At 36.6% G+C, this 26,396-nt stretch overlaps 1 protein-coding gene across 1 annotated transcript; it reads left to right on the forward strand.

Annotated features, from left to right (window-relative positions):
- The first annotated feature begins 787 nt into the window (after window positions 1-787).
- nptx2a (neuronal pentraxin 2a) lies at window positions 788-21,423 on the forward strand. Its single transcript, XM_082186342.1, has 5 exons — window positions 788-1,708; window positions 2,927-3,143; window positions 4,705-4,949; window positions 13,647-13,826; window positions 17,975-21,423. Exons 1-5 carry the CDS (start codon window positions 1,283-1,285, stop codon window positions 18,200-18,202), a joined length of 1,296 nt encoding a protein of 431 aa, XP_082042468.1. The 5' UTR covers window positions 788-1,282; the 3' UTR covers window positions 18,203-21,423.
- Window positions 21,424-26,396: the final 4,973 nt, after the last annotated feature.

The raw sequence follows: 26,396 nt of genomic DNA on the forward strand, positions 1-26,396 counted from the left end.
ACCCATAAAAATGTGTATACAAAATTATATCTCACAATATATGTATGTTAGTATCACCAAATAGATAGCTTACATCAAATTAGAGAATGACAACTGTACTTTGGTGTAACAAGAATATAATTCATAAGAAACATTACAGCTGAACAAATTTTACATGGAAAAAAGCCACTAGAGTGATCCAAAGTCACATGTTTGTTCTCCTTAATGAAAGTATCCGAGATTACCAAATAATCTCTTATGTCTCCTATAATGTGAAAAAAGGGGAGACTCCTTGGAGATTTTGTATCCATTGTCATGGTCTTTGAGGTAATTTATAACTTTTGAGATTGCAACTTTGCTGATGTAGATTTTCCTTTTACAATTACTTGCTTAAGCCATTTTTCAAGATATCCTCTAAGAAGGAACTGTTTGTACATCTCATCACATTCAAAAACCAGCAGTGTTCCTACAAATTCTCTTGATTCGAAGAAATTGGCTGTAAGGGAGACCGTTCTTCAAACTCAGAGGGATATAATGATTAAATGATTGGTGGTTTTTAATAAACCAAGTTATTGATGGTTTATTAAAGAGCTCTGCATCTACTCAGCCCACTGTTTATTCAACCCGACATTCACGGAAGGCCAGAAGAAAGAAAAAAAAAAATCCTCGGCAATATAATTTACCAGCGTGACTCGCATCAAGCGCGAGTAAGTGACGTAGATGAAGCTCAGTCAATCCGCGCGCTCCTCCAGCGGAGCCAAACTGCGCGCGCCGGAGTCTCTATATTAATCCGTTAAAGCGCCGCTGTCCGTTCAGCACCACTGACTGTGTGAAGAGAGTTCATGCATTTAACGGCAGAATCCTCTGGAAATCGCTCTTCATTTGGACAGATACTTGTTTTGTTTTTTTGAGTGATATATTGTTAAAGTGACAGTTCGACTCGTCTGTTAGAAGGAATCCAACAGTTTGTTAAACATACTCACTGACTGTGTGAAGAGAGCAGAAGCGCGCGCACTCGCTTTTTTACTGGAAAAAGCTTTGGGTTTTCAGGCCATTACAGCAATTCTCTGTTGTTTCGGTTTAGATTTGTTTTTGAGTGATTTTTATGAGCGTGTCGTGGAGCTCTAACTGATTTTTTTATTAAAATAACACTCGAATACACTTTCAAAGATCTGGTTCTATTTTGGAATTGCGTTCTTTTGACACTAAACGTCATTTTTAGTCCAACTAACTGAATTGACTCACGTTTTTTTAGTTTTTAGTTTTTTTTTTTTTTTGCGTTTTGGAAAGAGAAACGGCCGTAATGAGAGTTATCTTCGTGGCACTGCTGCTTGTATACGCGTCAGGGAGCGGGGAAGTGGCTGGCGCGAAAGGGAGCCGCTTCGTGTGCACTGCAGTGCCCGCGGGCGCCGACCTCAGTTGCCCGGTTGAAACGACCAACCGGGTCCAAAGCACCAGTCCGCAGGAGGAAGAGTTACGGAATACTATCATCCAACTTCGAGAGACCATCCTGCAGCAGAAGGAAACTATCGTCAGTCAGCAGGGCACCATCAAAGAGCTCAACTCCAAACTCGCGCGCTGCGAGGCTGAAGCCAAGTCGCGAGGCAGCGCGCGCAGGAAGGATTATAGTAAAAACACGATGGGCGATCTGCCGCGTGACCCCACCGAGACCGTGGAGCAACTGGGAAAGACCATGCAGAGCCTGAAAGACCGACTGGGCAACCTGGAGGTGAGAGTTTAGGCTTATGAGGGATAAATGGCCACTTAAGAGCTATTTGTGAGGAAAACTGAGCTGTAATGATCTGTGAAATTTGGTCTTGCGAATTAGGGATGCATGATTTGTCAAAACAAGGTAAAATGAGCCATGTTACAGTATGTGGAGGGAGAGGCTTTTCCTATTTGACTTCACGTTATCTTTTTCTTTTTAACTAAATATTAATAATGAGCTCGATGGAAAGCTGTGAATAGAAACACGTTCAGCAAATATTATGTAGGATACTGATTTGAACTTATTGAACTTCAGGTTAAAAAAAAAAAAATTTTATAGACGCGCGAAATTTTGCATAGGCTACAACATACAATTATAGCAAATTATACACAGAATTGCTTAAATTAAATGCACCAATTGACAAAGCCATTGGAAGATTTTGGTATAGGCTATTACTCAACTGACACACCACTTATGTAAATAAGTTGATATACATTATTTATTACCCCGACCAATATATTGATCGCATTCAAAAATCAACAAGAAAAACTTCATAGAGGGTAATAATTGGGTCATAAGGAATGCTAGCTTCCACCTTGGTAACTCGACATCATATGAAACAGTGATTTTACATAAATCACTTAACTCTAAACACTTATTAAACTCGTTAAATATAACTGACCCACTTTATATTAGGCTTTAATTGCTTTAATCGTTAAATGACCCTTCTCTTACCTGTTAACCCACCCTTAACCCTACATACCAAATCCTGTGCCTAATCTTACCCGTATCCCACATGAACATGGCAATATAAGCAGTTGTTTTTTATTAGTTTATTTTCTTTGATGTGAGTACATAATAAAGACACCTAATACAAAATGTGACTATTTATTTATTTATTTATTTATTTGAATACACAGTAGTTAAAGACACCTAATACCAAGTGTGACCATTTATTTATTTATGTGAGTACACAGTAGACAATTTATTTATTTATGTGAGCACACAGTAAAACTGGACCAATAAAACAATTAGTAATGTTTTGGACCATGGACCTACCTATTGAACTACTAAGATGTATATAGTCAATGTATAGCCTACTCCTTTAAGGCATTCTCCACTAATTCAGCATCTCACAAATCCCCAGCAATTTAATTTTTGAAAGGATTTTTGGCTACAACAGAATAAACCATTTGCAAATTGATGCAGATGAATATTTTGGTTTCCTTTGTCCTGCAGCAGCAGCTGCGTACCAACACATCAGGTGGGCCATTTCCCAGCGAGCTGAGAGACCTGCTGAAGCGGCGTCTGAGTGACCTGGAGAGCCAGCTGCTGACCAGAGTGGCCGAACTCGAGGACGAAAAGAGCCAGCTGTACAACGAGACGACCGCACACCGCCAGCGCACCGAGAACACCCTCAACTCACTGCTGGAGAGGATCACCGAGCTGGAGAAAAGTACGGCATTCTCACTGATGAATTATTCAATCCGTCACGTCAAATGAGACAGAATTCAAAATTTTGGTAAAGTATAGTATAGGATAGGAACACTAGTCGAAAACCTTTCACGCTCAATGCGAGCGCCATGCACCGCTTTGAACTCCACATGAAAAAAACATTGCAGAAAGCGTCACCGAAGGAAAACGAGCTTATAAAAAAAGGGAGCATGAGGTATACACAGATTCACAGTGAAAATATGCATTTGAGCTTGGATGAGAATACAGTCAATGCTAATTGTTTTGATATATCACAGAACAAAAGCAGTCCTTGAATGGAAAGCATCCTTAATAAACATCGCATGACAGCAAACTAAAAGTATTGAAAATAAAACAAACAATACATAAAAAAAAATAAAAAAAATTATATATATATATATATATATATGTTTAAAACTTTGAGGTCAGCAAGAATTTTTTGAAAGACATCTCTTATTCTCACCAAAGCAGCAAATATTTGATCAAAAATGCAGTAAAAACAGTACAATTATTACAATTTAAAATAACTGTTTTTTTTTATTGTAATGTATGCTAAATGTATTTTATTCCTGTAATCAAAGTGCATTTTCAGCATCATTACTCCAGTTTTCAGTGTCACATGATCCTTTAGAATATGATGATTTGCTGCTCAAGAAACATTTCTGATTATTATCAGTGTTGAAAACAGTTGTGCTGCTTCATATTTTTTAGAAAACCTTGATTTTTTTTCAGCCTTTTTTGATTAGTCCAAAGTTCAAATGAACAGCATTTATTTATAGAATACATTATAAATGTATTTAAAAATGATCAAAATCTTAATTAATCCAAACTTTTTAACTGTAGTGTACATCAATATGTCTGAAATTCAACTCTGGTGCAAAGTTGGTGCAGTCATTTCAAAGACAGAAATAGCATGCATCATGCAGAGCGCTTGGAAAGCACTGGCTGCACTTTGAAAGGTCAACGTAGAAACTTTGAAAACTTGACCAGCGCTCGACGCAGCGCCAGGGGAAACCTTTAACTAATGCTTCACTGCATTTGGGCCATTTTCATGCAGAAAATGTTGTAGGATGAAACAAAGGTGACACTGAGGCAGGTTTTGTTGGCTGTGGCATTTTTATTTGGTGGAAGAATATCTGCATGTGAATGAACTTGCTATTTACAATCATTTGTTTGCCTTTATCGCTCCTTTTGGCCTTTTTAGATGTGGGATTTATGCAAGCCCCATCTGTTAGCATTGGATGGACACATCGTTCTGCTGTATTCAGAATTCAGAGCAGCGCCAGCACAATTTGCAAAGCGAACGATTAACGAATGATTAGCGCCAATGCATCATCAGCATCTTTCACCTTACATTCCCCCAGCATGCCATTTCATATTAAGATAATTACATGAGCCTGTGTGGATCACTCATTTCATTAATCGAACTTGAAAGCATTACCCAAATTCAATTTGCTGAAATCAAATTAACACCATCTCTGGTCAGCACTTTGCATCTTCTTCCTGTCCTTCAATGCAAACCTCTCTCTCGATTCTCTTCAAAGGTAACAATGCATTCAAATCTCCAGAAGACTTTAAGGTGTCTCTGCCTCTGCGCACCAACTACCTGTACGGCCGCATAAAGAAGAGTCTGCCAGAGATGTACGCCTTCACCGTCTGCATGTGGCTCAAGTCCAGCGCCAGCCCTGGAATTGGAACCCCGTTCTCTTATGGAGTCCCGGGACAAGCCAATGAGATTGTGCTGATAGAGTGGGGAAACAGCCCCATGGAGCTCCTCGTCAATGATAAGGTGAGCCTTTATGAGCTACAGATGCAAAGCTATCCATGGTTTTTATTGATTGTGTTTGCTTGAAACAATGTCAGCTTTCCCTATTATGCCCCAACACTCTCAGAATTTTTTTTTTTTAAACTTGTACCTTTAGGGATACAACAGCTTGCCACTAGGGCAGTACCCATAAAAAAGGGACTTCTTTGTACTTTATTTACCCATTTATGTAACAGTAGTACCTAGGGGTGTAACGATACCCTCATGTCACGATTCGATACTTATCACAATATTGAACTCACGATACGATACTCCAAGACATATGGTAAAAGGTTAACAAAAATGTATTTAATTAAAATGTTAAATTTGGTTTTACATTGTGGGTGTAAATGAATAGGCTTGGACTTGGTGCTGGTAACCCAATGTACAGGACAATGGTGACCAAAAATATTCATGATTCTGAAAATACAGAAATATTTTAGACGAATATGCTTGCACTCGATCACTGATTAGATATATTTAAAATAATGTAGGCCACTTTTTACTGGTAAAATGAGACATTTGGCATTATCAGGACCCATAAATATTCCCACATTGCATTGTTATACATTATATTCAACATTATAGCAGTTTAATGTAGTACTGACACTAAAACTCTGAAAACTTTTTTTTTTTCTCACACAGTGATTATTTTGGGTGAACTATCCACAATACAGATTGTTACTATCAATGATAAATATTGTTGCATTTTTGAAATGCGATATATTGTGACACAATATATATTGTTATACCCCTAGTAGTACCTATCACTACCCTAAAGTACTGGACCTTTCAGAGGTACGAAGTTGTCCTTTTAAGGGTACCGCCCCAGTGACAAGCTGTTGTAGCCCTTAACATTTTCTGACAGTGAAGTCAATATATACCAAGGTAATATATTTTCAATTTTCATTTCAATTTATTAATGGATAGCCCCTTGAGATGCAACATCTCATTTTCAAGAGGGTCCAAGTACACATAGACATAAAACAACAACAACAAAAAAACAAAAACAAAAAAAACCACACAAACAAGCAAAAAACAAATGCTCAAAACCATTGAGCTACTATGCAGCTTACACCATTACCCTAAACCTAAGACACATCATAGCTCTGACATGTTATAACTGTCTCAAAAAGCACATCACATTTTCCTCATTATACAATTGGAACCATAATGCAAGAAATTCAGTAAACAAAAGGGTGTCACATAAGAAGGACCGAGGTTGAATCCACAGGAGGTAGATCAATTCAACAGTTACATGAAACAAAAGACAATACCAAGCATTACTATTCAGTCCAACATCAGTAGCATGCACACACATTGTTCAGATATAATAACACTAATATATCTCATAACATAAATAATATCTTTGGTGACATCAGATAAAAAATCAATGGAATTGTATTGTTTCCTTTTTCTTGGAAATAACACTAAATATGATTAATGGTAGTTATGGTCCTTAAAGGGTTCCTCAAATAAAATGTTTTCACAGCCGGATTTCTATTTGAATGCTTTTACATGAAGGGGCTTGAAGATCAAAAGCTAATTAAACAACAGCCCTGCACAGTGAGATGTTATATTCCATCTCAAACCATTTTAAACAGCATTTTTCAAATGTATTACATTTATTGTGTAGTTTTCATGACCTTGTGTTAATTGAGACTACATGGAATATTTGTACTTTTAAAAATTAATTTGTCTTAGCACAGGACCATTTAAAAATGAACGAATGTGAACTGATTGTGTTCAAACTTGTGTTTAGAGACATTGTAAATCGCTCACTCAGAGGATTAACTTTATCTACAGTAGATGACAAGAGACGCGTCACATGAGCTCCACTGTCTTCACTCCAGCCGGTAGTCGCTGCACAGAATCACTCAGCATTTGATTGAAGTTAAAATGCTCTCAACTTTGTTGAGTTTCTTGACATGTGAACAGGGATTAAGATGTGAAAAATATAGCATATATAATCATAACAAAGTGCCCAGTTCTGCTTATCTTCACAAATCCAAAAGCTGAATGGATGAGTCATGGCTGCTAGAGATAGATGTAATGCTAGAAGTAGGGCAATTTGTTCTGCCCTTCCATCACAACTTCCTTCCGTCTCATTCACTCGGATGTACGTCATTGCTTACGTTATACTAGTGTCCACTACTTCCGGAACCCTTGCAATGGGTTTAAATGGAATGACCTAAACCCTCGATCACTTGTGGATAAATTGTGGTCTATGGATCTGACTGAAGTGTACATGTTAAGTAGACTCGATCCCTCTGTCAAAATTGAAGGGTCAAGGGTCTGTCCACATAAAACTGTCTAGTGTTTTCCCACAAGAGTATTGTTCAACTGTGGTGGGTTTCATTACAAGCTGTTCACACATTGGCAATAAAAAAGTCCTCGGTCCCTCTAAAGGGATTCTGGGATTTTCCAGGCAAAAACATCTAGAGTCCTTCACGTAAAATCAGTCTACAGGCTTTCATAGACAACCTAGGAAGTTGGGGAAGGTCTCGTTTTTGAAGTTTCATTACAAGCTGTTCACACATTGGCAATAAAAAACGATTAATACATGAAAATTCTAATTTTTGGCCCTTTTAACCCTCTGAGGTCGGAAAACGCGCCCCCGCGTTTTGCTGGATTTTCTTCACATTGTAGTACAATAAACTTAAATTACGCCGTCATTTATGGTTATACAGAAAAAAGAAATATAAAAAAAGAATCTGTGATATTTCTACTTTTGTATGTGTCCACTTACAATCAAATCAAAACATTGTGCTTTTGTAAAATAAAGAAAATAAACAGGGTGTGCGTTCTGCCTCTCCGTCGCGGTGAACTTTTTTTTCTTGAGCACGTCTATAAACTGAAACAAAACTCAGCGAATCCTTCTCACACATTTATGAGCCATACACCTTTATACACATTTAAGTGTGTACTTTTAAATGATCGGATTCAAACTGAAAACAAATATTCTCTGTTTAAGTAATTTGTATAAAACCAACAGGATGTCCAGTATCTCAAACGCTTGCTAATTACTTTTAATTCGACACGCCCACTCGCGCAAAAGAGATTCACATGCAAATCTCCACATGGAACGCGAACCCCCTCGTTACCTCAAACACAAAACACCAAAACACTTCACAAGTCTCTGCTTTTCGTCGAGTTTGGAAGACGCGTCTGAGCTTACATTGGATTTACATCAGAAGAAGAAGAACGCGATTTGAAGACAAGAAAGATGTAAGGTAAGAAATTCTTACTTATTAGTTTATGGTATTGTTGCATAAACTTCACATTGCAGTTGAACTGTTGCTAGATATATGGTGAATATTATACTATTTAGACCCGTGTTTACTGTTAAATACTGTTTGTGGATATCTGCTCAAGCATAGATATGTATAACCATAATGTTTAATATTTTGGAGCGCGATGGCGTTTGAATGTATCATATTTTGGAGCACGCTGTGGGTTTGAATGTATCATATTTTGGAGCGCGATTGCGTTTGAAAGGAAAAATGCACCAAACATTAGGCTTTATGTTTTTACTATTATCTCATTTCATATCATCATAACGAATGGAAACATTTTAAGTAACATAAGATAATCAATATATTTTTCTCTAGCATTGTTACTGAAATCTTTTGGAAGATTTATAGGCTGCTTTGTAAAATAAAATTATTTTATGCAGTACTGCACATAGCTTATGCCTACAAGGCACAACAAATATGGTGTTCTTTATATTATATATTGTTGGAAACATTTGTGTGTGTGTGTGTGTGTGTGTGTGTGTGTGTGTGTGTGTGTGTATTCTGTGAATTTTAAAAAGCAATTTTAACCAGAAAAATCTCAAATGTATTCCCAAAATCGTGCAGGCCTAGTTTCTCTTGATACCAGTATGTTCACTTTTTTCTTTTCTTTCAGGGACCAGATGCAACTGAGTCCTGCTGACTTCAACATTCACATGAGTCTCTGTACATGAACATGGTAAAGTGAAAATCAAACACCTTGGAAATGGTATGTACAATGTTTTTAGGAATGGCACAAAGGTCTCTGTCTTTGGATCATTGTTTTCAATGTGCTCTTTTGTCATTTGTATTTTTGGATTGTGTTGTGTTGTAAATAAATCCAAACAATCTAAAAGCCATTCTTTTTTAAATCTCCTCATTCTTTGTGCAAGGTTGCTCTGAATGACAGGGCCTGATCGCTCCTAATAGGGCAGTTAGGGGAGTGTCTTTGTCTTTCTCAGGTGTTGAAGGCTTACATATTCATGAGATGATCACGCCTCTTCGAATATGGCTTTGTCACACAAAACACGTCTTAGAAATTTTAAATCAATATATTGTCTTATCTGAATGAGCAGTCAGGGTGATTTTCACATAGTTTTGGAGCAAATATTCTAGGCTACGTCATACAATTTTCAAAAGTCTTGTGAAGAAATAATCAGTATGGGTTTCATGGCCTTATTTCAGTGAGAATTTTTTTTTGTATTTTCACAAACCACGCATAAATGTCATTATCTCAAAACTACAAACTTTTACATACATGCTGCTGATATATTATTGTAGCAGAGTTTGTGCTGAATACAGTGTAATTAGACTTTAGCCATGAAAATGTCACTAGTAACAGAAAAAAACACAAATGTCAGAGCATGTCAGAACACCTCCAGGCCCAGAAAACAGCTCAGACCTCAGAGGGTTAAGACACTTATTGGCCAAACAGAAAGACATATGGCAATATATTTGTCGACCACTAGCTAGATGTACTAGAAGGTTTTTAAAAACATTTAACTCTAATTGTTAAACGTCAGCACATAACTCATCCCATAATGCATTTATTAAGTGATCAGACTTTTGAAAGGAGGGACCAGAATGTAACAGATACTTTTATTTTCTAGAAAGTGTAAAAAAAATTTGAATACCCAGTTTATACATCCATCATATGTACAATACTGTATAAAGATACGCAAAAAAAAAATAAAAAATTAATATAGCTTAAAAAGAATTAGATTACGTAAGATGTCATATTATTAATATTGGATATTTGGATATTATTAATATTGGATATTTTTAAAATGCATCAGGACTTAGAAATTATATTTTTGCAATTAGATTGTTTTGTACAACTTGCGACAAAGCCTTTTCGTAAAAATTCCCTTAAATATCTCTGAATGGTTTTGACCAAAGATAAACACACACTCACAATGTTTTCTCCACAAAAGGTTTTCCAATGCACTTTCAATAAAATTGAATGTTAGATGATTAGTTTTTAGAGGCTGTTGTTGCACAAGACCCTTGATGATTTCAAAGTTTAGCATTAAAGCACACACAAATGAATTAAATATGTCCTCAGTGGTTCTAAATCAAGAATATGAAGCTGAGCTGCTTTTCTTTGGGGAAAATTAGCTTCCAGTATCACATTGGTAAATGAGGTTAGCATGTCTCAGTAACCATGGATGCTGTATCTCTAGATCCTCGTGGAGCAGATTGTGAGTTATTGCCGTCGCTGGCTTTTGTTGAGTGTAACCTGAGGGTCTTGAGAGAGCGAGAGAACGAATAAGCTCCGCTGCCCTGCTAATTCCCCTGATACCTCACTCAGGAAGTGTCAGTTTGGCATCTCGCTTATTGAGAGAGGCATCTTGCCCCGCAGCCCTGCACAACATGCATTATACATGTACAGTGTGTGCGTGTACGCGCGTGTGTGTGTGTGTGTGTGTGTACGTCAAGCAGGAAAGAACAAGAAAGTGACGAGGATCGAGTGAGATACTGCCATGCTGAATCTGATTACCTGTCGAGTGTGTCTTCAGTGCTTTTTCTCACTCCAGTGAATATATCACACCTCAGTGCTTTGTAACTTCTCTCTGAATGTTGTTTCTATACTTGCATACTTCTCCACTTAAGTGCATTAAAGCCTCGGTCTCAAGGTGCGGTAGTTGTCAAACTCAATGTGCGTCTAGCTTGGAGTTTGAATATATAAATTATTTTAAAGTTTGTTGAGCTTCAGATACAACTTTATAGCGGGGAGTTTGTTATGATGATTCATCGAGACACTCCATATCCTTCCTTACTCTTACAAGCTTGGTCCTCCATATGGCTCACCTAAATTTGGAATTGTATCGCACCAAGCAATTTTCTGAAACTGGGTACAATGTGCAGTTTGTCCTTGTATTAGTGATGAAAAGAGTCGTTTATTGGACCCTAATCTTTTAAACCCCCATAGAAGAAATTACGACCAACGCAGAGAAGCAAAACCACAAGAAGATAGCATGGTGCGCTAGTAATACCGGAGGGCGTTCATGAATGATTTGATGCAACTGTATTCGCCAAAAGAGTTTTAAAATGCATACTATAGTGTAGGGATGGGACTGTATGAAAATTTAATATCACGATTATAGTGACCAAAATTATCGCGAAAATCAACAAACAACAAATAAAACAAGCAGCTCTATGCACTTTTTAAAGCAAGATTCTATTCTGTGGCATTTCCTTCCTTATAATGACGGTCGTCAATAGCAACGCAGTATAACACCGGCGCACATCCATTGTAATGGCCATCTAGTGTTAAGTAGTGTTCATGACATGAATGTTGATGTGCCTTTAAGATAACTTCTTCTATGGCGTACGTTATTGTATGCTTGCTGTTTTTATGTGAGCGCGCACGCACAGTGAGAGTGAGATTGCTCGCGCTAAGAGGAAGATGACCGCTCTACTGCTGGCCGTTGTTTTATTATAAAATGTTTACTTCCACTTTGATTTGTAGCGTGTTTTAGAGTGTTTTCTTTTCCCTTTTAACATTCGCTCTTCGACATGTATGTGAAGAGTGTGCTTAACTGAGAGAAAACATATATAAAAGTCTCGTGGAACTACTAGTTCATTTGCACTGTCTTGTATTCTTCATCTGGGCAGACTTCAAACTCTCTGACAGACGTTACACCATGTAACTTATCACAATGGACACTCTCGTTTCATTCAAATACAACTTTGCCGTCTTGCGTCTCCGTTTTTAATTGTACTGCTATTGAAAATTAAATCAGAGTTGATTTATTGTTTACAGAGTTTGATAATATTGTTGTGATCATCTTGTCTGAACGATTGTTTTGTAAGCTGTACATAATGGATTTATAAACGGGTAAGATTTAAAACATTAATCTCAATTCAATGTCCCCGTAATTATGTGGTAAAAAAGAAATCGGTGTAATAAGTGTATAATGAACAACGTTATAAATGATTATCCCTTAAATGTCACTCTTAATAGTCTTGTTGGAACTTGTTCGTTCGTCTTTGGCTCAAAGCCACTTGCTGCGAACTTTTCTTTGCGGAAGCTTCACATTTATTTCAAGTGATTGATATAAAATAGTTCAATTTAAAACAACATTTTATGCCCAATCATTTCCCAGACGTAGTTTTGGTATTGAGGTCAAAGTTAACTTGCCTTGCGTTCGCTATACAACAGTGGGTAATGGTCACACAAGACTCGGCAGATCCCTATTGAAGCGACTTTTTCTTGTGCATGTTCTGCTGACAGGGTGACCATCCTCGATTAAGTTTCCCTCAGGACTTTTGTTAAAGCCAAAATATGACCACACCTCAGAATTGGTTCTCTTAAAAGGCTGAAAAATCTCCCGATCTAAGAAAAAATCTTATACGGTCTATGTCCCGAGCACGGTCACTGCCTTCCGCAATTCTTTCTTGAATAAAAAACAACAACATTGCGCGCTGCGCCTGCGTCAGACTGTTGCTGGCTGAACAGGATCTAAAATCGCGATAATCAAACACTGTTTTAATGATAATTAAATTTTAAACGATATTACTAACCGTCAGTACATTTTATCGTGGTTTATTGTGAAACCGGTAATCGTCCCATCCCTACTATAGTGGTTGCTATACCCCTCATTATAAGCTTACTTTATACAAGTTGTGTTGTGTGTAACTTAATCCGTATTGTTTTAAAGCAGCTGTCAGCTTAATAAACAAGAAAATAACCTGTTGCGAAATCTGTGTGCGGAACTTTTCCCCCTCATACAAAAGTCCAGATTGCGTGGATTCCTATTGAAACTACTGGATTTGAACAAACCTGGGTATTAAATTTGGTGCGCAACACCTTGTTGAGGAAAGATGTGATATTGCAGTTCTAAGCAATCAGACTCATACTCTATGTACTTATGCACTATGTACTCAACCGTGTAGTGTATGAACTTTATATGTTTATTAAGTCTGATAGCCCCTCCCCCTCCACTACGTAATTAAAGCTGCGACAGTTGAGTGCTTGAAGTGTCCAATGTTCCACACTTAGTTTTTTCAATTAAATAAGTGCATCATCCGGGTACTTAAAGTGCACTTTTCTTTTTAGAATTTTCAGTGTGAACGCACTACTCGCACTATTATACAACAAAATGACTTAGAATAGTGCACAAGTACTCGATTTGGGACGCACCTATAGACTTGCATTTAAGCATGGACTAAGCCATATCTAGTGACGAATACCACAAGTATAGACTTGAGTGTTGGACTCAACATAGACAACCACCCAGAACAACTTTATCCACCACAAAGGACACCCTACTGCATATGAACCTTGGAAGCAATCGTTGATCCGTAGTGATCGTTGATTACTGTGGTTACTTCCTCTAGAATAAGCACTTTTTAGGATCAATTTTCACTGTAATAACACCCTATGGCTTCATCCGTTCTGTCACAGGTTGCTCAGCTTCCGCTGTCCGTGAGTGACGGCCGCTGGCATCACATCTGCATCACCTGGACAACCAGAGATGGCTTCTGGGAGGCCTATCAGGATGGAGAGAGACTAGGGACCGGAGAGAACTTGGCCCCCTGGCACCCAATTAAACCTGGAGGAGTCATTATCCTGGGCCAAGAACAGGTGAGAGAGAGGACGTAAAAGAGCTGATCCCTCGCGAGGAACACATGCAACGATAATAATAAGTCTTCACACGCGATGATGTGAAGACGTCACCTCTCAGCAGCTCTGAGAGCTCAGGGACTTCTTGAGAGATGTGGTACATGTGACACAAATAGCAGGCACACAAAATCTACATGTGACAATAATCTGCTGCTTACCTACACTGAACTACTCTGATAATTGAGTGCATTCACAGTGCTTAACAGCGCTTGAAAAGGCACAATCTGTGACCTAAATAGCTAAAAGTGATAGAATAATTGCTCTTCGTCACATTTTATTTTATATGTAGCACTTCGTACAGATTGTACAGATTATGTAGATTGTTTCAAAGCAGCTTCACAGTAATAAACAGGAAAATAACCGTTAATGTTGTAGAATGAATCAATAATGAAACTAATTAAATTCAGTTCAATAATTAACATTATTCAGTTCAATTTGTTCAATGTTGTTTCAGTTAAGTTCAAAACATTTAATAATTGATGAACTTTGCAACACTGACACAAGTTCAATTCATTATTCTTCTCAAGTTAGTTCGATGTTGATTCAGTACAGTTCAATAACAGTGTCAAAGTTGCAAAGTTAGTGTTGTTATCTCACTTAATTCATTTCAAGTTTTGTTTTCATCCAATATCGATTTTAATCGATTTGAGTCAGTGCAGTCAAATCGATAATCTAATGAATATTAACTAGCAGGTCTCATTCCTGTTGCACAGTAAAATTGGAGCTCTTTAACTTACAAGAAATAATATGCTTGTATTGTAAGTTACATATTTCTATAAAACACTTTTAAAAATAAAGGTGTCAAAAATATTTCAGTGAACAGTTCTTAAGAACCATTTATTTCTTAGTGTGTTTTAAAATCTAAATAATATTTGATTATTATTATTATTATTTATTTTTTTACAAAGAACCTTTCAGGAGCTGTTTCCATCCAAAGTGGCAAATTTAACTTGTGCGCAAAATTGGAAATGCATAAAACATTTGCAAATAATGCACTGTTTCCATCCAGTGATCCGAAGAGAACAAAATCGTCACTTCCTGAAAAACTGGCACTAAATGTCACTAAGAAAAAATAAAGTTGGTGCAGTAGGAGTGCCTCAGAGCGCGCAGACAAAACACAATAAAGTTATCTTGCTTTCGGAGGCGGATGCTGCTGTTTGTGAATGCATTCGTGTAAGACAGTTTTAGGTAATTGTACTGAACCACTCTGATGACAGACTTTGCCCAGGCATTTCAGAACAACCAAAACAGAATTTCAGATGCTGTGCAACGAAATCGTTTCACTGGTTATGCCGTCCCATCGCAAAGTCACATGTCTTTTTTGATGCGCATCGAGGAATTTATTCGGTAAATGTGTTTTCATCGTAGTTCATGCGCATGTTTTCTTATCGGATAAAAAGTTTAACCGACTCAATTGAGCGAATATGTTTTTTATGCACATTTTTCACATTTTTTAAGCACTTTGGCGTTTCCATTCAGCGTTTTTTGAAAAATAGGTTGATGGAAACATAGCTCCTGAAAGTTCTTAAAAGAACCATTTATTTCTTGAAGAACATGTTTATAAAACACCTTTATTTTTAATAGTAACCATACACTAACTTCATTGTTCTTAGGGTTTGGCAGTTTGCTTACATGCAAAAGTTCATTTTTAGATATTTGTGTAACCATTTTTTTACATTTTACATTATCATTCAGATTTCTGTAATTTGTTCCTCAAAAAAAAAATATTGTTTTAGAGTGAAACCAACCAATTAATACCACACATCATCACAGAATTCATAAAATAATTTGTTATACTTTTACTGCTTTTGGCAGTCCATACAAGCTACATTTATACAATCCATTTCATTCAGACCCCTGAGGATTGATCCTATGTCCTTGGTATTTCTTACCATATTCTACTAAACTACACACTCTAAAAAATGCAGCTAGTTTTGTGTATTGTTTTTCTCCACCAACAAAAATAGTCCCACTACAGCCAAAGCATCAGGCTTTGAGTATCGCCAAGAAATGCACAGACTGAAAGCCTTGAACAAACTGTGTATTATAACAAATCTACAGGATTTTACCCTCTGAATTTAATACGTTTTTAATCATTCATCTCAATCGCCATTCGGCTTTTTCAGTTTCCGCTCACCAGTCACCGCTCAAGTGATTTTGAAAACAAACCTAAACTTCAGAATTGGTAGTATGTCAAAAAAATTGATAGCAAAATTTTGGTAGAAACCGTACAGCACCTTAAAACATCAACATGCGCTCTTGACACACTTCCCACATCTTTTTTCAAAAGTGTGTTAAACAGTTTAGAAGCAGATCTTCTAGAAGTGGTAAATGCCTCACTTCTCTCTGGGAGTTTTCCAAACTCCCTGAAAACTGTAGTTGTCAAGCCCCTCCTGAAAAAGAGCAATCTGGATAAGACCATATTAAGCAACTATAGACCGATCTCAAATCTTCCTTTCATAGGCAAGATCATTGAAAAAGTTATCTTCAATCAGATGAACAAATTCTTAAGCTCGAATGGATACTTTGACAATTTTCAATCTGGTTTCCGACCGCACCACAACACAGAGACAGCGCTCATAAAGATAATAAACGATATTCGCTTAAATACTGATTCAGGCAAATTATCAGTGCTGGTACTACTCGACCTCAGTGCTGCATTTGACACTGTCGATCATAACATACTTCTTGACAGGCTGGAAAACTGGGTGGGGCTTTCTGGGATAGTCCTAAAATGGTTCAGGTCATACTTAGATGGGAGAGGTTATTATGTGAGTATAGGAGACCATAAGTCTGAGTGGACATCCATGACATGCGGAGTCCCTCAAGGCTCAATTCTTGCGCCACTCCTGTTCAACCTGTATATGCTCCCAATGAGCCAAATAATGAGAAAGAACCAAATCGCTTACCACAGCTATGCAGACGATACACAGCTGTACTTAGCTCTATCGCCTAACGATTACAGCCCCATTGACTCCCTGTGCCAATGCATTGATGAAGTCAACAGTTGGATGTGCCAAAACTTTCTTCAGTTAAACAAATATAAAACTGAAGTCATTGCATTTGGAAACAAAGATGAAGTTCTCAAGGTGAACGCATACCTTCACTCTAGGGGTCAAACAACTAAAAATCAAGTCAGGAATCTTGGTGTGACACTAGAGTCAGACCTTAGTTTCAGTAGTCATGTCAAAGCAATAACTAAATCAGCATACTATCATCTAAAAAATATTGCAAGAATTAGATGCTTTGTTTCCAGACAAGACTTAGAGAAACTTGTGCATGCTTTCATCACCAGCAGGGTGGATTATTGTAATGGACTCCTCACTGGCCTTCCCAAAAAGACCATAAGACAGTTGCAGCTCATACAGAACGCTGCCGCTAGGATTCTGAGCAGAACCAGAAAATATGAACATATCACACCAGTCCTCAGGTCTTTACACTGGCTCCCAGTTAGATTTAGGATTGATTTCAAAGTATTATTACTGGTATATAAATCATTCAATGGCCTAGGACCTCAATACATTGCAGATATGCTCACTGAATATAAACCCAACAGATCACTCAGATCATTAGGATCATATCAGCTAGAAATACCAAGGGTTCACTCTAAACATGGCGAGTCTGCTTTTAGCTATTATGCCAGCCACAGCTGGAACCAGCTTCCAGAAGAGATCAGATGTGCTCCTACAGTGGTCACATTCAAATCCAGACTCAAAACACTTCTGTTTAGCTATGCATTTACTGAATGAGCACTGTGCCGCTGTTCGTCCGACTGTACTGTACTGTATTTCATTTTATTTTTCTAAACTGTTTTAATTATTCTTATTTCTTTTTATTATTTTAATTTCTTCTATGTAAAGCACTTTGAATTGCCATTGTGTATGAAATGTGCTATATAAATAAACTTGCCTTGCCTTGCCTATGTGTATGTAAAAAATTATCAAATAAGGTAAATCTAGGTTAATATATATATATATATAATTATATATATATATATATATATATATATATATATATATATATATATATATATATATTTCAAATCTAGCTAACCAATTTGACTTCACTAATCACTACTTGTGGTTAACTAGTGTGCTGTTATTCCACAGGACATCGTAGGTGGGAGATTTGATGCCACTCAAGCTTTCGTAGGAGAGTTAAGCCACTTCAACATGTGGGACAGAGTACTGCGTCCTATAGACATCTCAGCTATGGCCAACTGCTCAGCCTACATGCCTGGCAACGTGGTGCCGTGGGTCGATGCCAACGTGGAGGTATTTGGCGGTGCCACAAAAGCAGCATTGGAGATTTGTGAAGACCGTCTCTTTGATTCCTAAGGACACGTCTGTCGGTTTGGAAGCGTTCTCGTTATAGAGGTAACACGCATCCCGATATTGCTCTGCGAACTTACAGAGAGACAAAGACAGAAACACATGTTTACATATTTTCACATAATGGATTATTTCGTTCTCTATTCTGCTTTATGTTTGTTGAGACTTTGCTGTCAGCCTGACCAATAACTAAAATGACTGACTGTGTGAAAAAAAAAGAAAAAAAAAAGAAAAAAAAAATCAGTGCACATTCAAGGTCAGAATAGAGTATTTGCGAATCTAGCTGAAGCAAACATTTCTTGTTGATATATTTATGCTTTTCTCGGTGTTGCGTCCTTCAAAAACTTTTGCTCTCCACAAACACATGGGTATTTTAAGATAAACAGTGAAATATGGATTTGTTGCCATTTTTGCTTTGAGCTTTTGTCATGTTGTGTATATGTTGATGCCCTTCACTGTAAAAATAAACTGCATAGTTTCATCATGAGCTTTATGAAACATGAATGAAGGAGCTAGTCTATGACTTTGCCCATATGGAGAGGCACTCAGACGGAATCTGTAATCCAAAGATTAGTTAAAATCTTCTGACATTTTGAGCAGATCTGCCATCCAGAAACCTTAAAGTAGCAAATCTGCCGAGGTCTGACCCGCAGCTCTCAGAAGCCCCCAGGGGAAGATCTGACTGCGGGACAGGGCGGTCTGGCTGAAGGGCTTCACCTTATGAAGCTTGTTTGATTCTGAATTACAGATTTAACATGTGGTGTCTTTGAAATATGTGTGAAGGATTTTGACATTCAGAACATAGCGTAATGAGATGAACTATATGAGAACTGTATGGGAAATGTGTGTTATACGTTTTTAATAATGTTTTATTGTGTTAGGGTTTTGTAAATTACCTGTTTAGACCCTCGCACAAAGCTCTGGGGTGTGAGGCTATTTTCTGTGGAGATGAAACAGAAATACGGATAGGCACTAATGAGGTTGACAGCGCTTGCACTTGTTTAAAGCGCATAAATGTCGGGAAGTTTGATTTATCTGACAGTCTGATGCTACAAATGAGTGAATCTCACGAAACATGTCAAAAACATGCCAAGGCCATCTTTCCTTCCGAAATCAAAAGAACAAAAAAGAGAAATTATATTTTGCATAAGAAAGTTATATTTCTTTCATTTTTATTTTGATTAAGCACATTTTTTTGCATTATAAAATTATTCTCATGACAATTAAGCATAAGCGCTTGAATTATGTCAGAAATAGAACAGAGCTTCAGTTTACTGTTGGGAATTTGTCTTGATTCATCGTGCCGCATCCAGTGTAGACAGCATCGCTGATTGTAATGGGTTCTGTTTGCTTTTGTCGCATCGCCCCACTCGTGACCGGTGAAGACACAGTGCAAATTTTATTTATTAACCAAAAAACCTTGGAATAAACAGGATAAAGAGCAGAAACAAAGGACCACACTATATGTAAATGATAATTGACAAGGGTCTGAACTAAACTGTGAGTATAAATGCACAGGGCAAACAAAGGAACTAAACTAGACACAGGTGACAGCGATACGAAATTGTAGAAACTAATACATATTCTGTTCACGCCATGTCAGACTTACCGTAATTTCGAGATGATGAGACATGACGTTCTACTCGAAGCTCTTCATGTCCTTGGACTGGGGCTGCGTCCCAAATCGCATACTCTCTTAAGGTACTTATTGTGAATAATTGAGTTCACGGCTGCTAAAAAAGTATGTTATATAAAGTATGAATGTACGTAGTATGAATGTAATCTGGTAACGAATGTATTTATACCAGCGTCACTACACTGTCATTCACAAATCCTTTCCTGTGGCCTCATGGGATAGTGAAGTGTTCATCATATGCGCACTTCAGAATCTCGCAGGAAGAAGTAGGTCATGTGGGTTCTTTTTGCCTACTCTTTTATGAGTACTGTGAATTCGGACATACTGTACTTCTTTTGTCACATACTGTTTTTTGCCTACTATATAGAACGGACGTATGTTTTTTCGTATGCAGCCTGGGAATTTAAGTGTGTTCGCAAACCGATCGGTGTCTGATTTGAAGCAGTGCATGCCGGTTAGATTTTTTTTCACAGGAAAAATAACGTTTAAATATGTTTTAAACGTAAGTAAAAATACATTTTGGAAATCAAAGATGAGTTTTACGGGATAAAATTGACTTCAAATCATTTTACATTTTTAATTTTGAACACTACACAAATTACTGAGTGTAAAGTGTTGCTGCTGCTACATGACAGCATTTGAAACGTCTGTATTTAAGTCTGTATCAAGTTTAAAGCATCGACTCTCGCCAATCGGTTACATCCAGCCTCAGCCGAAGTCGAACCTTATGCCTTTCTATGGCATCAGTAGCTGTGTTTACATGGACACTTATAATCGGATTGACGGCTTTAATCGATTTAATCGATTTTTTTTTACCGATTTTAATCGATCCGATTGAGCTCGATCCGAATAAAATTTCGATTGGATTGAAAGGGGTGGTTTATTCCTTTTGTAATCCGATCGAGAGAACATGTAAACACTTGATCGGATTGAAAACCTAAACTGAAAGGACTGCGCATGTGCAATGACGTTAAATAGCGTAATGACGTATGATGCGCGGAACGAGCTGTTCTTCCTGTTGAATAAAGTGTCATATAAATAAGTGTCCCGTCATTCTAAAATTCTCATTTCACTCAGCGTCTGTGAAGTGAAGCAGGACAACATCTCACCAGTCCTTGTTTTGGATTCTCATCCACAGACGAGGTTTTGGCCGCGGGGAGGGGCATTTTTTTACTGTGTGATAAATATAAGCAGCACGGCAAAACGGTTAATATGCTCATTGTCTCCAAATCATGACCAGAGACGGATTAATATTACGTCTGCTGTTTAAAACAAATAAAGAACCAATAGAGGAGAATAGTTATGCGCGAACAGCGGGAAACTCTGTATATTTGTGCAGTGTGCGCATGTCAAAAAATATATTCCGATTTGAAACTTGTGACATATAAACGCGCACATCAACCCAATTACTTTATTTATCGTTCATGTAAACACCGTGTTCGGATTCATCAATCGTATTGATTTCATTCCGATTGAACCAAAAGGTGTCCACGTAAACGTAGCTACTGTCAACGACCAAATGAATCAACGGCGGTCACATGGTACAAGTAGGAGCTCCCAGAAATGTCCAGTTTACAAGCTGTACTTGCGAGTTCTACGAGGACATAACCATGGCTATATATAAATATATATATATATATAATTCCAATAAAGAGAATCACCCTTGAAAATAAGAATAAAAAATAAAAAAATCATAAGTAAAACATCTGAAAATGGGAAATGTGCTTAATATCATAAAAATAGAAAGAAAGAAAGAAAGAAAGAAAGAAAGAAAGAAAGAAAGAAAGAAAGAAAGAAAGAAAAAAAAAAGAAAGAAAAAAGGGGTAAAGGTCCTGAAAACAGGCTGTTTTGACCTGGAGATGTTTGATTCTTTACTGATTTTCTTTGTGCTTGATCTATTAATGACGATTTCTTCAAATTGTGCATTTGTGTTGAAGTAGAGCAGTGCAATATATATGGGACCCTTTATGTAAATGTGGTCCTCTGTATCTTTTCTGTGTTTTCACATCTAAATGCACCTCTGGGCCTGTCGGTCTCACTCCGTCTCGCTGTGTTACATGGATGTTTTCATTTCATCTTCCAACTTCTTGTGCACAAAGGCCAGATCAAAGTCTGTGACATTCACTGTGGTGCAGCGTTCTTACACAATAGACACTAATAATGCATTAGTGTGTTTCCCTTGTTGACACTTGTTTGTATTTGGGCTACAAGAGCTCTACTGCTCTACCGAAATGCACTGGAATTATATAAAACAGTTTTGAATACTCAGTTTCTTTCATTTGAATGTAATCTACTGCTACTTTGTGTCATAAATGTACCTAGAGAAACAAACATCTCTTATGTAAATGCATTTTGATCTGTTATGCTGCCTTCAGGTCTTGTTAAAATCATAATATGTTAAGTGATGTATGTGCGTAATGACATAATGATGTCGTAATGGGAACCTCCTAATTTTCAGTGGGTGTAAATTAAAGAATCATGGTGGAAGCTAATTGATGTTGGCCATGATAAGTAATTGTAAATGTTGACTGCACTGCGTGTGTATAATTTTGTTGATGAAGAACAGCGATGAAGTTTGGGTAATGTATTCCCATCTGATGCAAAATTCCCATCATTCTCTGTGGCAGCACAGAAGTGAACCGATTAAGCATCAATTAGACACCTAATGTGCCACATTTGCGCTTCATTAGCTTCCTGTGTTTATCAGGAATTGAAAAAGAGAAAGAAACTTCAAATAGTCCAATGCGTCCATGTTATTCTGACCGATTTCCAAACACACATGTTGAAACTTCCCGGGAGGACTTGAAGGCAGCATTAGGGCAAAACGATTACTTGTTTATAAACTGATCTGATTTTGTTTCAGATTGTAACATGATAGTTTTGTCCAAAAATGAATGGCCTTTTCTGAGCACCAATTGTGCTTTCTGGGTTTTTCAAGGGTTCAACACCTAATGTAAGAGGTGATTTAATGTTGAATCTCTCTTTTCTCACATACAGAGCAACTTGGGTATGTTGTTCAGCATGGAGGAACAGTTGAATGTCCTTCTTCACCCAATAAATGCAACTGAAAACCACATATCAGACTTCTGCCTCTGGGAATATTTGAATCTTTTACAGTTTGAACACACTTGCAGGCAGTGAATCGCAATTTTTGGCCGGGCAGTGTATTTGTAGGCACTTCTTTCGTTTGGAGATTTATTTATTTATTTATTTAAGAAATTGATACAATAAAAGTATACATTTCTTACTTAAATAAATAAATAAATAAATAAATAAATAAATCTCCAAACTAAAGAAGTGCCTACAAATACACTGCCCGGCCAAAAATTTATGCACCTCTTGATGGAAATGACAACATTTATATCCATCAAAAGGTCCATCAATTGCTGGTCAGTGCCTTGAATTGACAAGCACTCTATAAAGTCTACTTCAGCACATCCCAAAGACTTTCAGTGAATTTAGGTCTGGACTCAATTCATGTGTGAAAATGATTATTCATGATTCTTACCAACCATTCTTTCACAATTTGAGCCTGATGAATCTAGACGTTGTCATCTTGGAATACCCTTACGAACAAGAAGTTTATTCAAGTGTTATTAGTATACTTCTTTTAAACTAAAAATAAGAAAGTATACTTTCAGTCTACTTTTTATATACTTCTCAGAAATATACTTTATGTACTTCTCAGAAATATACTTCAAATTGCACTTAAGTATACTTGACTTATACTGACAGAAAAGTTTAAGTATATTTGGCCTATACTTGTTGATCGAGATATACTTAAAAGTATAATTAAGTATTCTAAGTATTCTTGGCTTGTACTTGTGTTTACTATTTTGATTGAGTAGCTTATTAAATATATATTTTTAAAACATAATATTACACACCGTCTTATAAACTAACATGTTCAGCTTTATATAGTAACAAACTTTCGGGTGGAATAGCTTATAGAGTAAATAAAATAAGCATGGAAAATAAGTTTATTCAAGTGTTCTATTAGTATACTTCTTTTCAACTAAAAAGAAGAAAGCATACTTTCAGTCTACATTTTATATACTTCTCAAAAATATACTTAATTACACTTAAGTGTACTTGACTTATACTGAGAGAAAAGTCCAAGTATATTTGGCCTATACTTGTACTCAATCTTTTGATCGAGATATACTTAAAATTATTATTAAATTATTATTGAATTATTCAAAGTATACTTGGCTTGTAGTTGTGTTAACTCTTTTGATCGAGTAGCCTATTAAATATACTTTTTTTTACATTGTTTTTCATATACAGTCTTATGAAACTTTGTTTGAAAATATTTATTAAAATATTGATATAAAACAGATATGTTTCTAATTCTGCGTATCTGAATTTTTGTGTAGGCTAGTCCACTGGTAGTGTACATATTTACTTTAATTTAACTTTTCCCCACCATTGACTGAATTTTCCAGCTATCCATGTTTTCACTGGTATACGTTAGGGGGCGCTATGACACATCTTCTAGTACAGAATCTCTGGATCAAAACACAGGAGAAGAATAAGCTGAAACAAGTGATAGAAGATTGCTCACTCAAATGTAAAATAATGTAATATCAAACATTAAACAGCTTGTAAATCAAAACTGCTTAATGTTTCCAAATGAAATGAAGCGTAGGCCTAACCCATGAAGAGAAAACGACTGTGAAGCTTTGGGGGTGTTGGACTTGATCTACTCCACCTGTGTTTTGATCATCGTTCTGGATCTAATCAAGGCGTAGTCTTTGACAAAAATGTGATTTTCACAACTATTTTGTTTAAAATGTTGCCTTTATGAAACTTACTGACATTCAAGTGTTGATAAAAAAGGATGCATGAAGCTGATAAAATGTTTTTAAAATTAAAGTAGAGTTAAAGGTATTTTTCAAGTATAAAAAAATTACATTTGAACACAGTAGTATAGGCCTACTGCAACTGCAAAAATTGTATATAAATAGTAAACTATAAGTATAATGTTAAGTTCACTTAAATAAAACTTGTAGAATAAAACTTCTAAACTAGTAGTTTACTGAGAGTACACTAAAATAGTAAAAATAATATATAAATGGTAAACTATAAGTATGATGTTAAGTTCACTTAAAGAAAACTTGTAGTATAAAACTACTAAACTAGTAGTTTACTGAGAGTACATTAAAATAAAACTTGTAGTATAAAACTACTAAACTAGTAGTTTACTGAGAGTATACTTCAAAGTTGCTACAAGTATTAAAATAGTAAACTACTAGTATACTCATAAGTTCACTTGCAGAACAAATGAGAAACATAATTATGAACTAGTTGTGCACTTTAAGTTTACTACTGTTACACTTATAGTACACTTAAACATATACTTTTTATATACTTCAAGTGGGCCAATTTAGTCCCAAGCGGTATTAAAATAGTACACTTACAAGTTTACTACTAGTACATATTGACATTAGTATACTTACTACATAAAGTATACTTAAAAATATACTTGAACATTACTCAAGTATACTTCATAAAATGAACTTGAAGTATACTTTTTTTTCGTAAGGGTATGGCCATGATGTGTCTTCCTACATGGTTGTTTAAGAAATGAAAAGCTACACAAAAAGTACTTTACTGACTAAATTAATCATTGGTCTCATCATTTTTATACGTAAAATAAAAATATACCTTTTTTTCTAAATTTGATTGCACCTAATCTGTCAGTCTGACCTCAGCAAGCATGAAGTTCATAATTAATTGTTTACCCATTTTATTTATCCAAATCTGTCATGTGTTTGGGTTGAAACTAGGACGACAGGGTTGAACACTACGCGGTTGAATGTACACATTAAAGGATTAGTTCACTTCAGAATGAAAATTTCCTGATAATTTACTCACCCCCACGTCATCCAAGATATTCATGTCTTTCTTTCTTCAGTCAAAAAGAAATGAAAGTCCCTGTAAACTCAAAATTAAGTATGTGGTCTGAGTTTGTCACACCACAGAAAAATGTGTTATTAGCCACCCAGCCAAATTTTAATGATTAAAAAGCTGCCAAGTAAATAAAATAAGCTATCAAAATCTTGAAAAAATGAGCAGTATTCTCTGCTCTCAGACGCTGGGGGCGTGTCCACTGGCTGCGCTGAAACCCCGCCCACTCGATGGAAACCCCTTTCACACACACAGCATGTTGATCCCAGGAAATTGCCTTAAAATTAGGCTTGTTTGAGAAATTGCCATAAAATTAGGCTTGTTTGAGATGCGCCTTGCCTCGCCTGAAATGTATGCGAGAGTAGGCGGCTGCAGTGAGAGGAGGAGTGAAAGAAGTGCAGGCAAGCCGGACAGTTCTCTCTTCTCACAGTGGATCTAACACCTGTGAGATCAAAGATGGATATCTCAGGATTCACGCTCGTGCACAGTGTTGCTAAAAAAAACTGGATGTAATTTAAGTTCTGTTGCTTTTATATGAAAATAAATATGAACAAGACACCCAAAGTACTTATTTAATTCCATTCCAAATACATGTTTATCAATAATTTTTTTCTTTAATACAGACATATGTGTTTTATTTTTAAATAAAAATTA

This window comes from Leuciscus leuciscus (assembly GCF_965113295.1).
Source record: "Leuciscus leuciscus genome assembly, chromosome: 1".
Classification (NCBI taxonomy): Eukaryota; Metazoa; Chordata; class Actinopteri; order Cypriniformes; family Leuciscidae; genus Leuciscus; species Leuciscus leuciscus.